This window comes from Nyctereutes procyonoides, unplaced genomic scaffold, assembly GCF_905146905.1.
Source record: "Nyctereutes procyonoides isolate TBG_1078 unplaced genomic scaffold, NYPRO_anot_genome, whole genome shotgun sequence".
NCBI lineage: Eukaryota > Metazoa > Chordata > Mammalia > Carnivora > Canidae > Nyctereutes > Nyctereutes procyonoides.
Genome location: NW_026575135.1, coordinates 13,821,132 through 13,844,419, shown reverse-complemented (window position 1 = coordinate 13,844,419; position 23,288 = coordinate 13,821,132). Strand labels below are relative to the sequence as shown.

Genomic DNA, 23,288 nt, shown 5'->3' with positions numbered 1-23,288 from the left:
CTATACTTTTTCAATTACTCATATTCTGCTATGCTATCTATTATACTTTTTAAATGATTTCTGTAAAGGTTTTGTGCATATTTTATTAGGTTAAAACCCAGATGCTTTACATTTTTTGTTAATTTTATTATATTTATTTCTATGACATTTACTAATCATTTATTATTACTAGAGAGAGGACTACTTATTTTTCAGTTGATCTTACTTCCAGAAGTCTAATTTTTGTCATTTGTTCTTATAAATTTTTTAGTATCTTTTTGTTGCAATTTCTGTCTTTTTCTTGTCTTACAATTTTGACCAGAACTACGAAGTCTATATAAGATTGGGCATCTGTATCTCATTACAGATAATAAGAATGTATAAACTGTCTCAATTATTAGTGATTAATAATTTTTATAGGTTTTTGGCATATCATTTTCTTCCAAGATTAAGACATTATCTCATGTTTGTGAAACTTCAGCTATTGAGATGAAAATTATAAGTTGACCTCCATCAAATTCATTTCCTGCACCTCTTGAAATATTTCCATTTAATTGTCTTTAGTCTATTTATATCGTGATTTACTTATGATGTTTATCAAATATTTAAGGAAGGATAATTTACATATCACACAATAATAATCCCTGCTTCATTGGATTGTTATGAAAAAGCATTTAGATATGAATCTGGCATTGAGTATCAATACATACAATACATTGAGTAATCAATACATACATAATGATAATACTAAAATCAATACTATTTTAGTATTATAATTTCTAGTAAAACTATTAAATTACAGATTATTAATATTATTTCTAACTCATTACATTAGTGGTTTTCAATTTATGCCCTTCAGAATCCTCTTAAACCAAACTGAGAGAGGAAGAGTAAATAGGGTATGAAAGGAATAGTACTCTGTCTTCTCCAGCAAACCAGTGTAATATCAACCAGAGAAAATTTTTTGTTTTACATATTATGCTTCTTTATAAATTTGGTTTGCTAAAATATAATGACTGCATATCACTGGTTTAGTTAAATGTGTACATTTTGAATGAAAGCACTATTATTACAGTTGATCCAAAAGTGATTGGCCTTGCATGAGGTGAAAATAAACAAATTAAGTGAAGCCTACAATACATAATATCATGTCTTTCTATTTGTGATAAAATTGGCTTTGTAAGTAATTTCAATTCATTTATATTAAAAAACACTTATTTGAACACATAAAAAAGTTATTGAACACATACTCCATCACTATATTGAAGTATTTACTAGAATAACATAAAGATATATCCCTCTCTTCATTGAGGCCACTGTGCTCAATGAGGCCACATGCAGATATGTTATGACTACTTATACAACCAGCAAACCGAAATGAGCTCTAAAGAGAGATTTGATTATACTGGACTGCATTATGATGTTGATGAGCCCTGCACACTTTTGCCTTCATGGGCCCTCTCTTCCATGAAATAATATTAGACATTATGCTTTACATCTTCTTTGATATAAAGATTAATATATTAATATTATAACTAATATAATTATTGTATTATATAATATATTAATATTAAGGTCAAATTTTGTTGTTTTATTCAGATTTTAGAAGAAATAAAAACATTTTCATAAAAAAAAAATTTTCATAGGCTTCTAACAGTATGGGAGACCTGTGCCTACTGGTAAGTTGACCCTGCAGCCATGCATCAAAAATTCAAATACATATATGATCTCATCAGGCATTATAAATAATTGAAATCAACTGAGAATAACATGCTAATTAGCAATTAATATTCACCTCCAGAGACAAGCGGTAAGAAAGAGAGGAGGGTAATCTGGTGGAATGGAGAACATGCCTCAAATCCAATAAGTAAGTTGTAATTGAGCTCCATGATGGAAATAGGTCTAATGATTTTAAATATTTCAATTTATTTGAAGACAAGCTGAAAATACAGATTTTTATACCATACCTCTTGCTTGTAAAATGTTGACATCTAATTCAAATGTAAAACATAGTGTAGAAAAGACTATCAAACAAAACACATCTCTCTGCTGCATCCTGACTACAGACCACTGATTTGTAGTCAATACGTTAAAAGGCAGAACTAGTAGGGATGGAAATAAACTGGTTTGGGGATTAAATTTTTTATAATTAAATGTATTTTCCTTAACCTTGAGACAATCAGATTAGGATTCCTGCTCGAATGGCCTAGGTTTACAGTAAGAAATCTGCCCCAGAGTTATATTGTTACATCCAAATATAGAACTGCAGTAACACAGAATATTATTCTTAAAAGAGGTAGCTCTTGCAGATACTGTATTAACAAATTTCTGTTCTATCTTCTGCAGAGTGCTGTTGGAGAAAGGGTAAATGTAATATGGAAAGGACCAATGATTCCATGTTGACAGAATTTGTCCTTGTTGGGCTTTCTGCCCACCCAAAGCTCCAGACAGTTTTCTTTGTGCTAGTTTTGTGGATGTACCTGATGATCCTTCTAGGAAATGGAGTCCTTATTTCAGTAATCATCTATGATTCTCACTTGCACACCCCCATGTATTTCTTCCTCTGTAATCTTTCGTTCCTGGACATTTGTTATACAAGTTCCTCTGTGCCACTAATTCTTGACAACTTTCTTACAGTAAGGAAAAGGGTTTCCTTCTCTGGGTGCATGGCGCAAATGTTTCTCTCCTTTGCCATGGGAGCCACAGAGTGTGTGCTACTAGGCATGATGGCACTTGACCGCTATGTAGCCATCTGCTACCCACTGAGATACCCTGTCATCTTGAGCAAAAATACCTATATGCCCATGGCAGTTGGATCCTGGGTCGCTGGGCTTATTGACTCAGTGGTGCAGACATCTCTCGCGATGCAGTTGCCATTCTGTGCTAATAATGTCATTAACCATTTTGTCTGTGAAATTCTGGCTATCCTAAAACTGGCCTGTGCTGATATTTCAATCAATGTGATCAGTATGGCAGGGTCAAATCTGATGGTTCTGGTTATTCCACTGCTAGTAATTTCTCTCTCTTACATTTTCATTCTCACCACTATTCTGAGGATCCCTTCCACTGAAGGAAAACGTAAGGCCTTCTCCACTTGCTCAGCCCACCTAACAGTAGTGATAATATTCTATGGAACCATCTTCTTCATGTACGCAAAGCCCAAATCTAAAAGCTCTGTTGGTGCCAATAATCAAGACATCACTGAGGCCCTCATCTCTCTCTTTTATGGAGTAATGACTCCCATGCTCAATCCTCTCATCTATAGTCTGAGGAACAAGGATGTAAAGGCTGCTGTGAAGAACATGTTGGGGAGAAGAAACTCTGATGGAATATGAGTACTGATTTACACTACATGGCTGAGCAGCCAAAGCTGCTATAGATACAAAATTCAAAAAGAAAAAATTACCATGTGAAAACAAATTCACCACATGGCATTCAAAATCATCTGAGAGAACTATTTTGGTGGCTGTTGTTACTATTAGCTTTTTGTTTTAACAGCAGAAATAAAACATGCTTGTGGTTTTAAAAAATAGTTATGGAAATGCAAAATGTTGAAAATCTCTTAAGAAGCCCCAGCAAAATATAGTCACTCTTAAACCTTTAGAAAATGATACAGGCAAAAGGTATACTAAAACCACCTGAAACTAATATAACACTGTACATTAACTAATTGGAATTAAAATAAAAACTTTTTTAAAAACACAATAATATTGAAACAGAAATTTATAATATGGAAGAAGTAAATGTTCAGTAAAAAAATAAAGTGTACTAGATATTCTCCAAAACCTAAAATAAGTATATTTTTAAACTAATTATGCAAAATAATGTTAATTGCCACATTGCCTATTATATATTCATTTTTAATTTATTCATTTATTTACTGTTTGTGTCTACCATATAAGCTCTCTGAGCATAAGAATTTGTCTATTTATTACCCTACATGATCCCAAAGACCCAGAATAGATCCTGGCACATAATAGAGCCTCAATAAACATAAATATTTATTTTAATAAATAAATGAACTGTACTTTGTATAAGAGTAGGAATGTATGTCTGTCACATCCAAGGCAACAAAGGTTATTCAAAAAGAAAGCTGATTCAATGTAGTATTTTCAAAATAAAATATATTGTCAGTGCAATATGAACTCCCCTAATAGTTTAAATATTATCTTTTATTTTCTATGTGATGTGTATTATAATGTAGAGGAAAAGGTTTTGTTAACTAGCTACCATAACTTACCTGGATTTGGTTTATAATGAGACTTACAAGGTAACTAAAAGGGCCCCCAGTAGTGCATCCTAAGTTTTAACGTAATAAAATAGAGGTGACATGGTAGCACAGTCCCTCTTGGACTTTGACAAGACAGAGGTTGTAATGAGAACTATTTTCCTACTTTGCATTGGACCACATAGTCCCTAAGCAGTAACAGAACTAGTTAGAACTGGTAATTGACAAAAATCTCAATAAAAGGATAAGAAGCAGCCAAAGAAAAAGTCAAATCGCTCAATAAACTAAAGAGTTATAGGATTTTGGTGTTGGCAGTAAGACCAAAAAATGGCCCCAAATTGAGGTGACTTAATCTCGAATGATTAAAGGGTGCAACCACATGGAGCAGTGCCAATATGAGGATGGAAGCCCCATTTCTGTGGAAGCAACTGAGTCACATATACCAACAGAAGAAAGCATTCTTTTTATCTAGCCCTTTGAAGAGTCTATGGAATTTGAAACATAGAATACAAATCTAAAGTATGACTACAACTACTTCTAAATTCTAAGAGCAAGCCCATAATATCTTCCTTTTTTGTTAATGGGTAATTAATGTTACTTCATAAGATTAATACATGCATAGTACTAAATAGTGCCTGGAAATATTGGTTGTTTTATTAGAACGAGTGATGAGTGAACTTTAATAGCTAGCTCAGAAAGCTCTGAGCAGGCACAAGATTTTAATCCTTATTTTTTATGGGTAATTTTAATGCTATTAACCTACTGCCTCTCAACTTCAAATCCATTTTTCTATGCTCCATTTTGTGTAGGATTGGGTCACTGAAAACCCATTTCCCCTTTGCTAGTTAGCTTCTGTTAAATTCTTCGCAAAGAGTTACTGGAGAATGGAAAGCTGGTTGATGATAAGAGCTTTCAGCTTCCCTACTTGTTGCTTGTTCCTTAAGCATCACTCCAGCTATGGTTCTTCACTCTGACAATGGAAGTTCCTTAGTTTCTTCCAGTATTGGTTTCAATTTTCATTTTTTTCTCTATAACCTAGAATCAGTAGTGCCATCTCCTTAGATGTTTGAATGTGTCACTCAGCTTTTACTTCTGGAAAATGAATATTCATATCAAGCGCTCAGTCTGTCTTAAGGTATCTTTTAAAAGCATTAAGATAGGCAATTCTCTGCTTGAGAAATGTAGTGAATCAGATAGAGCATAAATAATATATTTGGTCAGACTATGATTTCCATACACAAATAAATAACAGAAGGTACTGGGCAAGACATTTGTGTTTCTTCTACAGTTGGTTTCTTGTTTCCCAAATGTAGATTGTGAAAGTCTCTTTAGTATACTCTAAAACAACATAGCAATAGTTATGTACTCTATAAAAGGAGAACATTGAGTGGCTCACCAACCCTTTGTGAGGAAGGATAGACTTAGGACTTTGAGAAAAAGAAATGTAAGTATAAGGCTTTTCTTTTTTCTCACCCCTGCATACCTAGCATCCACTTAAGTTTTATGCCTGGCACACAGTACACTATTTCTATAAATCTGTCAAATTAATGCATAAGTAAGTAAATACAGGAATGAAGAAAAACAACTTCAAGAGGATATAGTTCCCAAATAATTTATCAAGATATTATTGGGTCCTTAGGATAATTCTTCAAGGAGCTAATATTTCTCCAACTTTATAGAAGAGAGATACTAGATCCAGAAATGTAGAAAATCTGCAGCCACACTTGGGATATGAGAAGTCTTGTTTGTTTGAACAAAACAATTAACAAGCTTAACAAGCCAACTATAATGGCATACACAGTCTTCTAAAGCACATATAGAACATGTACAAAAACTGATATTTTTGTTAGGCCAAAAGCAAAAATCACCAAATTTCAAATAAGTTATATTGAACAGTCCATATGCTTTCCATTAAATAAAAAGTAATTAATTTAAACGTTCCATAACTTGGCATACATAATTAAAATATAAACTAATAACAATATATTTAAGATAGTTAACAACTTTTCTGGCCAGTGCTCCAATAAATCAGATTGAATACCTGACATAAAAAAAAAATAGTGCGGCTATTGTAATGCATGCCAGCTAATTATCAGCTTTGCTTACAGATAAGAAAAAAAAATTACAACAAAAATATTAAAACCTCTTAAAGCCAGAACTGAACTTGTATCCACTGGTACAGCCACATCGGTTGTCCATATCTAGTGTTCATTCTGATCGGTTGGTAGCTGCGCCACAGCCTTTATAAAATTCCAACACCAGTGTGCAGCCCTGACTTGGCACCGCTGCGCTCCCCTGAACTTGTAGCACGTCCTGGGCAGCGAATAGACGGGATCCTTCGGCAACCCGGCAGTCCGCCCTCTAATCTGCCCTGGCAGCCCGGCCTCTGCGAGCAGGGCAGAGACAACTGGAAGAATCCTTAGCACTGAGTACTGCAAGGAGCAGGACTTGTGCTCGGGTTGTGCAAAGCCCCGGGGCGCCCGCGGGCAGCCCGGCCCCCTCGGCTCCCTGCGGCCCCCCCAGCATCCCGTGGCGCTTTTTGCCCTTCGGGCTCCTGGTCCTGCTGTACTGGTCCCCGGGGGCGTCAGGCCAGGCGACAGATGCTACTTCTCTTTCTTGTGAATTCGCCATACCTCAGCCCAGGGCTGGACGACCATGGTGTGAGGTTCGAGGCTATGTCAAAAGAAACCTGTTTCTTTTCCTACAACTGTCAGAGCAAGGAGATCACGCTTGTTGGTCTTATGAGGATGAGGATGAATGATACAGGGTTTAGGGAGACACAGAAGGAAACTGAACGACCTGATGGAAGAGCTCCAAAAGAAAGGGGGTGACATCGAAGCGGAGATTTACCCTAAGAATGGTTCTCTCGGGATCCCTAGGTGGCGCAGCGGTTTAGCGCCTGCCTTTGGCCCAGGGCGCGATCCTGGAGACCCGGGATCGAATCCCACGTCGGGCTCCCGGTGCATGGAGCCTGCTTCTCCCTCTGCCTGTGTCTCTGCCTCTCTCTCTCTCTCTCTCTCTCTCTCTCTGACTATCATAAATAAATAAAAATTAAAAAAAAAAAAGAATGGTTCTCTCGACCTGCAGGGTGAGATGAAGTGTGTTTGTGGGGCCAGCAGATTCTACCCCAGTGCATCCTGGAAGTTTGCCTTCAATGGGCAGATAACCCACCTCTTTGACTCAGAGAATGGAGAGTGGACAGTGGTTCAACCTGCAGGCCGACAGTTTCAGGGCACATTGGACAGTGACAGAGAGGTGACCAACTTGGAGATTGTAAGAGCTGGATGGAATATGTAATGAACCACTGGGATGAGAAGCTGGAGACAACAGTGCCACAAAGCAGACCTCAAGACACGGCGGATCCGGGCCTCGGGCAGCACACCCAGCACCTGGATCTTCCTCCTGTTCCTCTACTGTGCCATCCTCCTTGGCATCCATGTCGGGGTCCTTTAGAGGGACAGGCTGGCAAAGCTACCAAGGAGCCCAGGAGAGTAGGGTCCAGCTGCACAACCCTGCCTTTGTGCAGGCTGCCTTTGGATGAGCTGCTGTTCAATTTTAGACCACTAGAACTTGTGGCCTAACATTCCAGAGACCTCCAACCAGACCACATGGTGCAGCACTTGGACATTCTGTGTCCCTTCCTACATTCAGTGCCTCTCCTGTTCAGCACTCTGCCTTGGCAAATTCCTGCCATTTTTCTTGATGCTAAGTTATAGAATCTTTGAATGGAAATGTTTAAAGGCATTATCAAGAAATCTCAACAAAGAGAATGTTCTTCATCTTGTCCTTTGCTTGTGCAATATTAGAATCTCCTCTGTATGATGACATTGTTCTTGTACATAGTATTTTTTTTTAAGGGGAAGAAATAAAATCCACATTTTATTGAACTAAAAAAAATTCAATACCAACCCTGCTAAGAAATGAAATATAATTAAACACTAAAAATTAAAATTTGCCAGATATAGTATAGAGTTTCCTCAAAAAATTAAAAATAGAACTACCCTATAATCCAGTAATCACACTACTGGGTATTTACCCAAAAAGTACAAAAACACTATTTCAAAGTGATACATGCATCCCTTTGAAAAAGGGCATTATTTACAATAGCCAAATTATGGAAGCAGCCCATAGATAAAGAACGTGTGGCGTCTATATCTATATTTATATCTGTATGAAATCTATCTATCCATCTATCTACACACTGGAATATTACTCAGCCACAAAAAAGAATGAAATCTTGCCATTTGCAATGACATGGATAGAGCTAGAGAGCATTATGTTAACTGAAATAAGTCAGAGAAAGACAAATACCATATGATTTCATTTACATGTGGAATTTAAGAAACAAAACAAATGAGCAAAGAGTGGAAAAAAGAGAGAGATAGAAGCAAACCAAGAAACAGACTCTTAAATATAGAGAACAAACTGATGGTTACCAGAGGGGAGGTGGATGGGGGGATGGGTTAAATAGATGACTGGCATTAACAGTTCATTTGTGATGAGCATTGGATGGTAATGATATGCTGAATCACTATATTGTACACCTGAAACTAATATAATGTATGCTAACTATATTGGGATTAATTTTTTTTTATGATAGTCACAGAGAGAGAGAGAGAGAGAGGCAGAGACATAGGCAGAGGGAGAAGCAGGCTCCATGCACCGGGAGCCCGATGTGGGATTCGATCCCAAGTCTCCAGGATCGTGCCCTGGGCCAAAGGCAGGCGCTAAACCACTGCGCCACTCAGGGATCCCGGAATTAAAAATTTTTTAAAGAGAAAACAAACTGAACCAAATGCTAATAATAATAATAAAGTAAAAATTATCAACTATAGAATAAACAGGGCAGCCCCGGTGGTGCAGCGGTTTAGCGCCACCTGCAGCCTGGGGTGTGATCCTGGAGACCCCGGATCGAGTCCCACGTCGGGCTTCCTGCATGGAGCCTGTTTCTCCCTCTGCCTGTGTCTCTGCCTCTCTTTCTCTCTCTCTCTCTCTCTCTCTCTCTCTGAATAAATAAATAAATCTTTTAAAAAATTATGGAATAAACAGCTTTTTGAAGGAAATGCTTACACTTAAATTCCTTTTGGGAAACTTGGCTAGAGAAAAAAGGAAACAAAAAGTAAAGAAAGAGGGCTGCCCGGTGGCTCAGCGGTTTAGCGCCGCCTTCAGCCCCCGGGCCTGATCCTGGAGACCAAGGATCGAGTCCCACGTTGGGCTCCCTGCGTGGAGCCTGCCTCTCCCTCTCCCTCTGCCTGTGTCTCTGCCTCTCTCTCTCTCTCTCTCTCTCTCTCTCTCTCTCTCTCTCTCTCTGCCTCTCATGAATAAATAAATAAAATCTTTAAAAAGAAAAAGTAAAGAAAGATAAGGATATGGAACTATCCAAACATCTTGAATGCAAAGCTAATATGCAAGGCATTCGTTATATATTCTCATGTTATTATTTCTTACTAAATCTTCACAATCATCTTAGGAGATGATTTGCTCTTAATTTATAGATGAAGAGACTAAGACACATAGAAGTTAAGATCATACAGATTCTAAGTGGGAAAGCTAGTTTTCAAACCACAGTCGTGACTTAAAACCATATATTTTCTTTACTGCCTACTAGTCAGAAGGGAAATATCTTGAAGTCCAAGTGAATCTGAATTAGGAAAATTAATCCAAAGATATTATGGGATAAAATAGTTGAGATATCCTAATTGGATTTAACTTTGGAATTTCTCCAAAGCTGTCACCTATCTATCTATCTATCTATCTATCTATCTATCTATCATCTATCTATAGGTGAATTCAGGTGAATCTATATGATGATCAAGTCTTCAATGACTGTAGCAAAAGTCATGAATAAGAATGGATAATATTTTGACTTTGTCTTGAGCCCAGTATTTCAACTTCTTCTTTAGAAACTCATCGATCCCTATACTTACAGGTAACAGGTGATATCACCAGGAATCAATTGTTTTAACTAATCAGAAAATTGCTGAATAAATCTAGGGTCATAAGTTTTCAGTGTGATGCACTTTAGAGAAGATGAAGTTTTAGGGTACAAGAATTTTTAATTTGTCAATAGAAGCAGAAAATATTAATGGAGAAGATACTGAATATGCAAACTGAATACAGGGTAAGATATAGAGAATCTTACCCTATATCTACCTTACTAATCTATTACCCAATTCAAGTAGTTTAACTTCTCTAAACTTCAGTTTTGTCATTTGTTGTAAAGATTAAATGTTCCAGCTTATTCATCCACATTTTACAGCACTTCTCTCACTCCAGAAAAAGAATCTTAGTTTGAAAAATCAAGAAGCCAGAGGAATAGGGACAGCTTGACTATAACCAGGTTTGTTTGTAGTGATTATGGATCACCAGACTGATGGCACCTAGCCAATATATGAAGCAAATTTAAACACTAATGATGGACATTCAGTTTGATGCTGTAGATGGTGTGAGGCTCGACATAAATATTACAGGTTTATCTCATAATATTATGAGAGAAAGCTAGACAGCCATTACTAACTACATCCCAAATTTTAGGGAAGAAAGAAGTAAAACTACTGAAAGGAAGACAAGTAGCCCGCCCAAGAGTTAGAAAGAAAGGAGATCACAAAAGAGAGAGTCTCAAGAAGTCTAAAAGGGAACATCACAACTCCAAGAAAAGAAAATGGAAATGTAGACATTGGCAATGTCAGAGATATTAATAATGCAGAGAAGAGGGACTATGACCCACTTGGTTTGGGAACGGTTTCTGTAGAGCAAACTGGAGGTCACCAGTGGTACATCCAAACTTGTGATAGGATCAGTATGACACTAAACAAAGATGAAAGAATAATACTTTCACTGAGCCAAGATAGGAAATTCTTAAGAATTATCCCTGGACAACTTCCATGAAGTTTCTAAAAAACTGGGAAAGGAAGAGACCTCTTTCCTGTTGCAGATTAGTTAAAAATGAAGAAGCCACCTCAGTGATTGATGTTTTCTGTAGCTCAGGGACAAGAATACATCAAATATCATTCATGTTGCATATATACTTACTCTTTATAAAACCTGAAAATACACATGATCTTGTACAATCAGAAATGTGTAGTCCAAAAAAAAAAAAAAAAGCCTTAGGAAGTGGCACAGTGGGGACTGGAGTACAACAAAATAGACTGAAAATTTCATACACTTCTCATCACCCCATCATGTATCTCAATGTTTCTGGCTGCTGGAAGGCCTTCCTGTCTCTTTAGCAAACACACAAAGGACGATTTCCAGCACGATATGACCTCTAATTATGTAAAACATGTAGGTTCCAAAGAGGCCAATTGACCTAAGAAGACATTGCTTCTTTTTTACTTGTTATCTCACAGCCTGGTAATCTCTTCCCACAGGAATATAAAACACAGTCTTATATTTACACCTGAGCAGGAAACTACATCTCAAAGGACATCATTAAAAGTTGACTGACCTACTTCTATCTGATACCAAGGTACAAATAGGTTACATAGGGATGGGATCCCGCGTGCTCGCAACAGTCTAAAGTCAAGCTTGTTAAAGTAAGCTTGTAACTTTTTAACAACACTCTTCCCTCCACAAGTTTTCTGGAGGGAATCTGGGACTGTTCCTAGGAGATTCATTTCTCCCCCCTTAGTTACAACTAAACAGTAAAGAAAAGAATGTATGATATCGTCATGTGGAAAATTCTAAAAGTGGAATCATTTTATTCTGTGAAGAAAAAGCATCCCTCCATGCTTTGCCATCACCAAGTCATTAATAAAATATAATTAGACAAGGTAAAGAATACATATTGCAATAAAAACATTGAGTTAGGATCAGAAGTAATACACCTCTAATGGAAATAGGATATTATAGCACATGTATTTTGTTTAGTTACCTAAAATTAAAGAGATTTGCCACAGTCCTCATTCCTCCATAATGCTTTAGACTCAGTTTGCTTTATTCAAGTATAATTATGGCATAGCAATGAAGACATTTGGGTTTGTGACACCCAAGAGTGAGACCATTCAGACAGTCCATTTTCATCCTGAGAAATTAACTGAATTTAATTATCTGAATAGAATTATCTAACTTTTGAAATAGAGTATCTTTTCTCCAATAGTCACATAAATCCAGGACAACCATAGGGCAGGACATTATAATGGAGAATCCTAAATCACCTAGAATAGGATTCAATAAATATTAAGATTTTTTTCAAACTCAGAATTTACATAATCTATAATGACATTTAAATATGGCATAAATTGAGTGCTCAACTCAGGACCGTAAGATGATAAATGCAAATAAACAAAGAATGGTAAATTTAAAAATCATACTAATCAACACACCTTTGTAACAGAACTATTTATCACATCAATTCAGAATCACTGAGGAATAATCATGACCATCCCCAAGGAGCAACAAGTTCTTCTAGGATACTTTTGGGGATACACATGAACAAACTGCATGTTCATCTGCAACTAGATATGTGAGCATCTATTATAGAAATTTTAATATGCAGAATGTCCAAAGTTTTTAAGAGTAGCTATATGACAGATATTCATGAGACCATCAACTGAGAGAATATTTGTATGGAATATAATACAAATGTATTAATATTACCTAGAACCTAACAAAAATATCAGTATCTGTCCCTTTGGTATCTGATAGCACTAGCACTGGACACAGGAATATGCAGTGAGAAGGGAATTGGGCCATGCTCACTTGCCTACTCCTGTGTTCCTGTCATACTCTGCCTTCACCCACTCCCACTCTATAAAAAGCTCCAGGAGGAATAAGATGTGCTACCTGGCTGCAAATGAAACACTCACATATGAGCATAGCAATGACAGCCCTGACCCTTGAAAGTATGAACCCTACTTCTTCCAAATGTGTTACATTTGCTTTTATAGGAAACTGCTGCATGTGAAAGTAAAGAACGTGTAGTCAGATGGCAATATCTTCTCTCATTTTGAGGAAAATTTCACTGTCTAGGAAGTAGTCCTCACAAGATATCAAGTTGTGGCCATTTCCTAGTTTGACTATGAATGTAAAAGTAAGCCCTGACAAGAGATGATACTCAAAAAATATTTAATAAAGCATAGGGAACAACAAATCAGAACAGAAATCCAGCTGGAGTACATATTAGGCTATAAGCAGAGTGGTAGTTTGCTCTGTACCACATTTTAAGACCCACCATGCTATCTGGAGAATATATTGAAGGAAGGTGGAATAAAAGCTGACAGGCCAGTTAGGAACTGTGGCAGAAATGCCATTTTAATCAGGAACTCATGACTTGTCTGAGTCATGTATTACTAATCTTTGTGTCTCCCGTGGCGTTTTGGTCTTCCAAAGTACCTGTTGAGTTAAACCTACTTGATACCCAAGAAACAAACAATCCAATCATGAAATGGGCAAAAGACATGAACAGAAATCTCACAGAGGAAGACACAGACATGGCCAACAAGCACATGAGAAAATGCTCCGCATCACTAGCCATCAGGGAAATACAAATCAAAACCACAATGAGATACCACCTCACACCAGTGAGAATGGGGGAAATTAACAAGACAGGAAACAACAAATGTTGGAGAGGATGTGGAGAAAAGGGAACCCTCTTGCACTGTTGGTGGGAATGTGACCTGGTACAGCCACTCTGGAAAACTGTGTGGAGGTTCCTCAAAGAGTTAAAAATAGAGCTACCCTACGACCCAGCAACTACACTACTGGGGATTTACCCCAAGATACAGATTCAGTGAAAGACCGAGACACCCACACCCCAATGTTTATAGCAGCAATGCCCACAATAGCCAAACTATGGAAAGAGCCTTGGTGTCCATCAAAAGATGAATGGATAAAGAAAATGTGATATATATATATATATACACACACACACAATGAAATATTACTCAGCCATTAGAAACAATGAATACCCACCATTTGCTTCAACGTGGTTGGAACTGGAGGGTATTATGCTGAGTGAAGTAAGTCAATCGGAGAAGGACAATCATTATATGCTTTCACTCATATAGGGAATATAAAAAATAGTGAAAAGGATTATAGGGGAAAGGAGAGAAAAATGCATGGGAAAAATTAGAGAGGGTGACAAAACATGAGAGACTCCTAACTCTGGGAAACAAACAAGGGGTAGTGGAAGGGGAGGTGGGCAGGGGGATGGGGTAACGGGCACTGAGGAGGGCACTTGACGGGATGAGCATGTTATACTATATGTTAGTAAATAGAACTCCAATAAAAAATACATTTAGAAAATGACTTGAATACACTTATCAAGAAACATAAGTCTCCTCTAATTTAGATGGAGTTACTTTAAATCACTTGTCAAGATTTTGTGTAATCAAATTCAGTAATTTTGTCTCACCAAGCAATCTATATTTTCCACAACTCATCAAAAAATAGATTCCATTCTTTGGTGGTGGTGATTCATGTGGATGCTCTTTCTAATAATTTTTATAGCTTCTTATTGAAGCAGGATGATTATGTATGTTTTACTTATCAAAACCAACTGAGAGAGATTATTTGTAGCATCAACATTAAGCAAACTATACTCAGGTTCCCTAACTCATAATCAAATACAATAATGTTAACTGTCTTCTATGGAGTGTCTATTAAATACCAAAAACCATGAGAAGTACTTTTTAACAGCCTTACAAGGTAGTTCTAATACTCACTTTACAACTCAAGTAGCTTACTCAAGGCCAACAAGCTACAAGCCAGGAAACTGATGGAACCTAGGGTTAGAGAGCTCACTGAGTTCATGGAGGTAGTGCCTGACAAAACTGGACTAACTCCAAAATCCAATGTTCTCAACTACCTTACTCTCTGCCTTCTAAATGATAGACATTACTTTGCTCCTGTAGAGTCAGGCAAAACCAGTAACTGGAATATAAACTACATAGGAGAGGTCCTTATTTATCACACACAAAGAACCTCATAATCTAAAATATTCTCTTCAGTAATATATGTTCTTAACTATTTTAGCCAAACTCATGGGGAATGGCTGAAAGAACAAAGAATTATAGCCTGGTTCAAGAAAGACTCTAAGCGAAGCAGCTCAAAAGACCTGAAAACTGCTGAATAGCTCCTCCACAAACAAAAGATAAAGGGCCACACAGAGATAGGAGAGGCAGAGATGTGGTCTACCAAATATCTTACCACCACTCCACCCATGTGTTATGATCCCCAACCAGGAGGGATATTGCAAATACAAAGTTTCTCCCTGAGAAGCAAGGGGTTTGTGCCCCACATGAGGCATCTTAATTAACTCTTGGGACTTGCAATGGAGAAATGAGTTCCCAAAACATCTGGCTTTGAAAACCAACGGGGGGATCCCTAGGTGGCACAGCAGTTTAGCACCTGCCTTTGGCCCAGGGTGCGATCCTGGAGACCCAGGATCAAATCCCACATCGGGCTCCCAGTGCATGGAGCCTGCTTCTCCCTCTGCCTATGTCTCTGCCTCTCTCTGTGTGTGTGTGTGTGTGTGACTATCATAAATACATAAAAATTAAAAAAAAAAATACTTGCAGTTGTCTTAAAAAAAAATGAAAACCAATGGGGCTTACATCCAAGAGAACCATAGGCACTGATACTGCTCATAAAGGGCTTATGCAGAGACTCACTTGCCCCAGGTCCCAGCACAAAAGCAGCAGTTTGAAAAGCACCAAGACAATATATGAAGGAGATTCATTTACTAATATTAAAGTGTCTGCCAGGGGCAGAAGCCTATTAGGACTCTCTCAGGAACAAAGGCACTGGTGGGCCCCAATTTTGCATTGTCCCTCTACCTTGCTAGCACTAGTGCTTACATTGCAATTTTTATACTCTTCCACTAACCAGCTAGTCCTGTGAGTGGGCCCTGTCCCTGTGACAAGCGACCCCTTCCCAGGCCTCCCTCACAACCCCTATAAAACCAGTGGGTATGCATAGCTCACACAGCCCACCTTTATGTGCCTAGCTTTGGTGGCCAGAGAGGATTGCATTTCTGAGCCCCAAGAGTCTGAAACAATTGAAGAGACAGTTCTTGGCAGCTACCACTTCCAGGGCACTGCACTAACTGCAGACCAAAACACATTCCCAATCTTCCTGAGAAAAGGGACTATTTACTTATCTGGGAGCTCAAACCTAAGCGGTAGGTTTCAGGATGACCACACATCTAGAAGCTACAGAAGTACTCTCAAGAAACATAGGCCAGAGAATGCCATCTTTGCATTCTCTCTTGGCCTTGCTACAGCTTTCCAGTACATCCCACAAAAGAGTTCATACACTTGTCTAGAGCCCTTGTTTTTGCAACTGTCTCCAATGAGACACCTCCAGATCACCTGATCTGAAGGCCAGCAGAGTTTATAATTGCTTTTCCATAGGACGGTGTATATTTGTGTAATTTAAAAGTGCTACCTGAAGGTCTAGATTCCAATCAGCCTGAAACTAGGTGCTGACTGAGATTCCTTCCTCTGGAACACTCAGAGGACTTGGCTCTTCCTCAACACTGGTATCTATCAAGAATAAATCAGGCTGCTTAGAAATTCACAAAAGTTTGAAAGACAACCAAAATATAAGGCAAAGTTAAACAATAAAGTCCATCTCTTAACACAAGGCCAGGAGAGGCAACTATTTCACTTAATCCATACAAACAAACATAGAGAGTCAAGCAAAATGAGGAGACAGAAGAATATGTTCCGAATGAAAGAACAAGCTAAAGCTTTGGAAATATACTGTAATGAAATGGAAATAAGTAATTTACTTGATAAAGAGTTCAAAATAACAGTCATAAAGATGCTCACCAAACTCAAGAAAAAAATGAATGAATGTGATGAGAACTTCAACAAAGAGACAAAAATATAAGAAAGTACCAAACAGAAGTCACAGAGCTAAAGAATGCAAAAATTGAACTGAAAAATATACTAGAGAGATTCAACAGCAAACTAGATAAAGCAGAAAAAGGAATTGGTTATCTGGAAGACAACACTGAGTGGAATCCCCTCAACAGAGCAGCAAAAAGAAAAAAAATTCTAAGAAGTGAATATGGGTTAAGGGACCTATAGTTCATTATTGAACAGAATAACATTCTCATTGCAGAGTTACCAAAAGGAGAAGGGGGCAAAGAAAATGTATTTGAAGAAATAATGCTGAAAACTTTCCTAACCTGGGGAATGAAACAGACATCCAGAACCAGGAAGCCCAGAAAGTTCCAAAGAGTAAAACTCAAAGAGATCCACAATACACATAATTAAATGTCAAGATTTAAATATAAAGAGAGAATCTTAAAAGCAGCAAGAAAAAAACAACGTGTTACATATAAAGGAATTTCCATTACTTTATCAGCATATTTCACAGCAGAAACTTTGCAGGCCAGGAGAGAGTGGCATAATATATTCAAAGTACTGAAAGTAAAACATATGAAAATAAAATCCTCACTAGTAAAGATAAATATATAGTAAAAGTATAGGATTAATCACTTGTATATATGAAGGTTAAAAGGCAAAAGTAAAAAAAAAAGGCAAAAGTAATAAAAAGTAACTATCATAAGGGATATACAAAATAAAAGATGCAAAATGTGACATCAAAAATATAAAAAGGGGAAAGAAGAAAGTAAAAATGTAGTTTTAGAATGTTTTCGAACTTAACTTGCTGTCAACATAAAATAAACTATTATATATATATGCTATTATATGTGAATAAACTATTATAATTATATATATGTGCTATTATATGTGAGCTGCATGGTAACCACAAGGCAAAAAGCACTAGTAGATAGATACACAAAAGATAATGAGGACTCTAAGCATCATACTATAGAAAGTCATCAAGCCAAAAGGGAAGAAAGCAAGAGAAAGAAGCAGAGAGGAACTACAAAATAACCAGAAAATGTTAACAAAATGGCAAGATGTGAATACCTATTATAATTAAATGTGAATAATTTAAATGTAAATTTAAATTCTCCAGTTAAAGCATAGTCCAGCTGAATGGTTAAATAAACAAGACCCATCTATATGCTGCCTATAAGAGACTCATTTCAGATATAATAACACACACACAGACTCAAAGTGAAGGGATCAAAAGAAATTTTTCATTAAAATGGAAACCAACAGAAAGCTGGGCTAACTATGCTTATATTAGACAAGATAGAATCTTAATACAAAGACTATAATAAAAGACAAAGATAAGCATTACGTAATGATAATGATGTCAACCCAACAAGAAGATATAACACTTCTAAATATTTATATACCCCACATACAAGCACCTAAATTTATAAAGCAAATATTAACAGACCTAAAGGGAGAAATTGATAGCAATAGCAAAAACAATACGAAAATTTATATGGAACCATAAAAGATTCTGAATAGCCAAAGCAATCTTAAGAAAGAACAAAGGCATCATGCTCCCTAATTTCAAACTACTTCAAAACTATAGTGATTAAAACTTTATGGTACTGGCATAAAAACAGTCACAGAGATCAATGGAACAAGAATAGAAAGCCCAGAAATAAGTCCATGAATATATGGTCAATTAGTTCACAACAAAGGAGGCATGAACATACAATGGGGAAAAGATAGTCCTTTTAATAAACAATGTTGGGAAAATCAGGAAGCTAAATGCAAAAAAATAAAACTAGACCACTATCTTACACCATACACAAAAATTAATTTAAAATGTAAAGATTTCAACGAAAAGTCATAAACCATGAAACTCCTAGAAGTAAACATAAGCTCCTTGTCATTGATCTTGGTGATATTTTTTTTGAATCTTATTCCAAAGGCAATGGCAACAAAAGTAAAATGAAACAATTGGGACTACATCAAAGTAAAAGGTTTCTGCACAGTGAAGGAAACCATCAACAGAATAAAAAGGCAACCTACTGAATGGGAGAAGATATTTGCAAATGATATATCCCATAAGGGGTTATTATCTAAAATATATTTAATATATTTATATATATCTATAAATATATTTAATATATTTATACAACTCAATATCAAATTAACAACCTAATTAAAAATGGCAGAGGACTTGAATAGACATTTTTCCAAAGAAGACATACAGATGGCAAACAGGTACATGAAAAATGCTCAACATCACTCACCATGAGAGAAATGTAAGTCAAAACCACAATGAGATATTTATTATCTTACATCTGTCAGAATGGCTATCAATAAAAAGGACAAGAAATGATAAGTGTTAGCAAGGATGTGGAGAGAATGAAACCCTTGTGCACTGTCGGTATAGCCACCATGTAGAACAGTATGGAGGTTCCACAAAAAATATTAATAGAATCTTTTAGAATTAGTTGATAGAATCATATATATGATTCAGCTATTCCACTTGGGTATTTATCCAAAGGAAACAAAAACTCTAATTCACAAAAGTATAAGCAATTGGTTCAGGGCAACTTCATTTACAATAGCGAGCCTACTACATCAATGGAAGAACGGCCAATCACACACACACACACACACACACACACACACACACACACTGGAATATTATTTAGTCAAAAATATGAAATTTTTCCATTTGTGATAGCATGAACAGACCTTTGAGGGTATTGTGCTAAGTGAAATAAATCAGACAATGAAAGAAAAATCCTGCAGAATTTCATTTATATGTGGAATAAAAAAAAAAACAGAACAAATGAACAGACAAACCAAAACTCAGATACAGACAACACTCACGGGTGGGCTCTTAGGGCAGAAAGCTGACCATTGTGATGTGGTGACATCTGGAGTACTTTAAGCAGTTGGGCTTTCTGGGCATAATTCTGTTTGCTTGTAGAGAATAATTGAAGGAGTCAGAACAGCTTTCAAAGCTCAGTTGGGAAGACAAATAGCTGGTTTATGTAACTGGCCCATATGCAGTCACACGGAAGGCTGTCAAGTGGCTTCTCAAGAAGCAGATTGGCTCCACCTGATTCTTACAAATATAAAAACATCAAGTTTTCAAGTCACAGTAATTCCAGGGAGCACAGGCCATTCTCCCCAGGGAATCTGGATGCCCCCAGGACTGCCCTGGCTTCCATCCTACTCTGCAGAGGTGGGAGGAGGCCAGGTGGGGCTCTCAAAATGGTGTGCGGGAGGACGTTCGGGTTAAGTTCAAGGGGATCTGTGAATGGCTTTGGGGTCCTGGCTAAGGTGCAAATAAAGCAGGGACTGGTCAGGATGCAGTTGTCACCACGGGTTTACTCTCCTTCATATTCCTAAGTCACACCACGAACAGCACTGGCGGCAAATAAGGTGAGAGGGGTGAATGGCTTTTTACATGTAAAGAGCTCCTACGAATCAAGAAAATCATGAAGCCAGGATGCAAAGCGTCATATCCCAATACAAGTGACCAGCACAGATGGGAAGCAAAATGGGCCGAGAAATGTAAACTGGAGCCCCCAGGAGATGCCTTTTTGTCATCTGTACTGGAAGCAGCCAAGACCCACATGCCTTCGCTTTCATTCCTCTGGGGATGGCACCACCTCGTCCCCCGGATGCACAGCAAAGAGAACACACACAGCAAAGAGGGAAGGAAAGGTGCGCCCAGGCGAGTGGGTGACCTGAGGTGAGCTGACGGCCCCTGTGCACAGGAACAGAGCCAGGCGAGTCACAGCAGGAGCAGCTGGAGGTCTGCCCTGGGGAACCGAGGTCAATGCCCAAGTTCAACGCTGGTGATTCAAACCAGAAGAGACCTCCAGACCTGTTTGGAGGAGAAACCTGGTATCTCCTTCATGGGAAGCAAGCGCCAAATGGAAAAAAAAGAGTTTTGCCTTCAGCTTTGACAGACGTACATCCTGCCCCGTGGCTCGTCTAGCCCCAGCCCCAAGACATTCTGGGAGCCCCGAGAACTGCACGGGGCCCGTTGGTGCAGAAACAGCACTCCTCATCACCCCACCCCCCCATCCCTCCTGCATGTGGACAGGCTCCTGTCACCCTGGCTCCAGTTCCCATCAGGCCTGGAAAGTCACCTGGATGCTCATGAAGCTCCACACACGTTCACACAGTTTGATTTGATTTAAATTAGTTCAGTATTTATCATCCACCAAGAAAAAGCTGATCAAACTGTCTGAGCTCTGCAGGAGTGAGTCTGAGCTGTGTCTCACTTGCGGGTAGAAGCCCAGCTGCAGATAGCAAAGAACTCAGCACGTCTTGCTGGGCAGCCACCGTGGACCACACCCCCTGGGGTCTGCCCAGGTTGTCCAGGTGTCCCCCGGCACAGCGAGGACCGGGAGGGAGCCGGGAGCCAAGGCAGGGCCTGCGGGGGAGGCTTGGGCTTGGCGGTTGGCTGCGCTTGGCCTGGTTCATCACACTGGGATTTGATGGGGAAGGATGCAGGCAGGGAGCAGGGACACGGGCCAGCATGGGGGACCTCTGGAGAGTGATGGGGCCACGGGATGCCCTCGGGGACCCTGCAAGGAGACGGGCAGGGAGGGTGACTCCGGAGCTCCCCCTGCAGCTGGGTGGGCGGGTGAGGGATTTAATGAGCACCAGCCTAGGCCCTCGCTGCCTGGAGAAGCCAGGTTTTCCTGCCATGGTGTGGAGGAAGATTCTAGAAGACACACGCTGTGAGGGAAGAGATGTTTGGTGCTTAAACAGTCTGTGCCCCTAGGGTGGGCAATAGTAGGCATCCAAGAAAGGTCTGTTGAATGTATAAAAAAAAAAAAACATCAGATACAGAAAACTGATGGTTGCCAGAGGGCTGGGGTAAAGGAAATAAGTGAAGAAGATCAAGAGGTACAAAATTCCAGTTATAAAACAAACAAGTTCATAAGAATATAATGTACAGCATGATGACTATGATAATACATAGTAACTTAGATTTATTGTGGTGATCATTTTGCCTAGTATGCAAATGTCAAATCATTATGTTGTATATCTGAAGCTAATGTTGTATGTCAATTAACTTCAATAAAGAGAAAAAGATTCAAAAACAGCATCTGGATCAATGTGAAAAACTGTCATAAAAAAAGGAGTATATACTTTTTGTTGTTCCACTGGGAAAGATGAAAGATGTACACAGAGAGCTATATATACAGTTAAATGTGAAGAACTTTCGAAAAATGAGAATTGTCCAAAAATAATCTGTGTAGCCTTATAAAGTGCTCTAATCATCACTGGGTGTGGGGGCATAAGTAAGAGGAACACCAACCACACTGTAGGGGTGTTTCTGTCATTTTATATGGTTTAGAATTAAATTAATGGAAAGATAATTCCCAGTCCTAAGATCCAATTCTAAATGAATTTTACTGTTTCAGTAGAATGACTGTAGTAGAGTAAGCATTTAATTATCTTTATCTCCCCATTCATAATTCATTATTTATAATTCACTATGAAAGTTACTGAGATTATTTCCAAAAAATAAACATAAGCACTCCTTTTAAAGAATAAGTTATAATTATAATTGCAGCATTGTTTATAATAGTAAAAAAATGAAAGCAAGACAAATGCCCATTATTTAAGAATAGATTAGAGACATAAATATAAGACTATGTCGTCATTATAAACATGTGTTACCCAAGTATTTGATGACATGTGAAAAACTGCTTATGATATAATGTTAAGCATAAGAGGATGTAAATTACAGATAAAGACTGAAATTTTATGATTTTTTTAGCCTATCTTTTTCTATCAGCTATATCCAAGTTTATCTCAATGTTGCCATAGTGCCAGGTCCATGACAGGTCTTCAGTAAGTACTTGATGAATGAATAAAGAGGGGAAAGGTGTGACACATTTTTAATAAAGTATTTTGGAAAAAATAGTTAATATTTTTAAAATTTGTCCCAATCCTTAGACATAAAATAATATAGTTATCATATGGATGAGACAGAAAAAAAATCAATTAATAGAAGAAAATTTCGTATTTTTTCAGGGATAATATGAAAATCTTACCTCAATTAAAATTAAAATAACAAGTCAAAAATAAGAAGGAAAACCACAGCTGGAAAAGTATTTGCAAAAAAATTTTAAGAACAAAGTGTCAATCTAATTAAGAGTTCATATAATCAAGACATAAACTATCAAAATACCAAGAGATAGTTAAGCAAAGGAAGTGGATGGACGACAAAAGAGAAAATATAAGCAACAAATAAACATGGAGGAAATGTTCAC

At 37.8% G+C, this 23,288-nt stretch overlaps 1 protein-coding gene across 2 annotated transcripts; it reads left to right on the top strand.

Moving 5' to 3' along the window:
* Positions 1–2,354: 2,354 nt before the first annotated feature.
* LOC129495123 (olfactory receptor 13C8) lies at positions 2,355–13,259 on the top strand. 2 transcript variants are annotated; one of them, XM_055302503.1, is made up of 2 exons: positions 2,355–3,283; positions 13,244–13,259. In XM_055302503.1, exons 1-2 carry the CDS (start codon positions 2,355–2,357, stop codon positions 13,257–13,259), a joined length of 945 nt encoding a protein of 314 aa, XP_055158478.1. The 2 variants fall into 2 exon arrangements, with proteins under 2 accessions (XP_055158478.1, XP_055158477.1); XM_055302502.1 differs by lacking the exon at positions 13,244–13,259 and having other exon boundaries at positions 2,355–3,314.
* Positions 13,260–23,288: the final 10,029 nt, after the last annotated feature.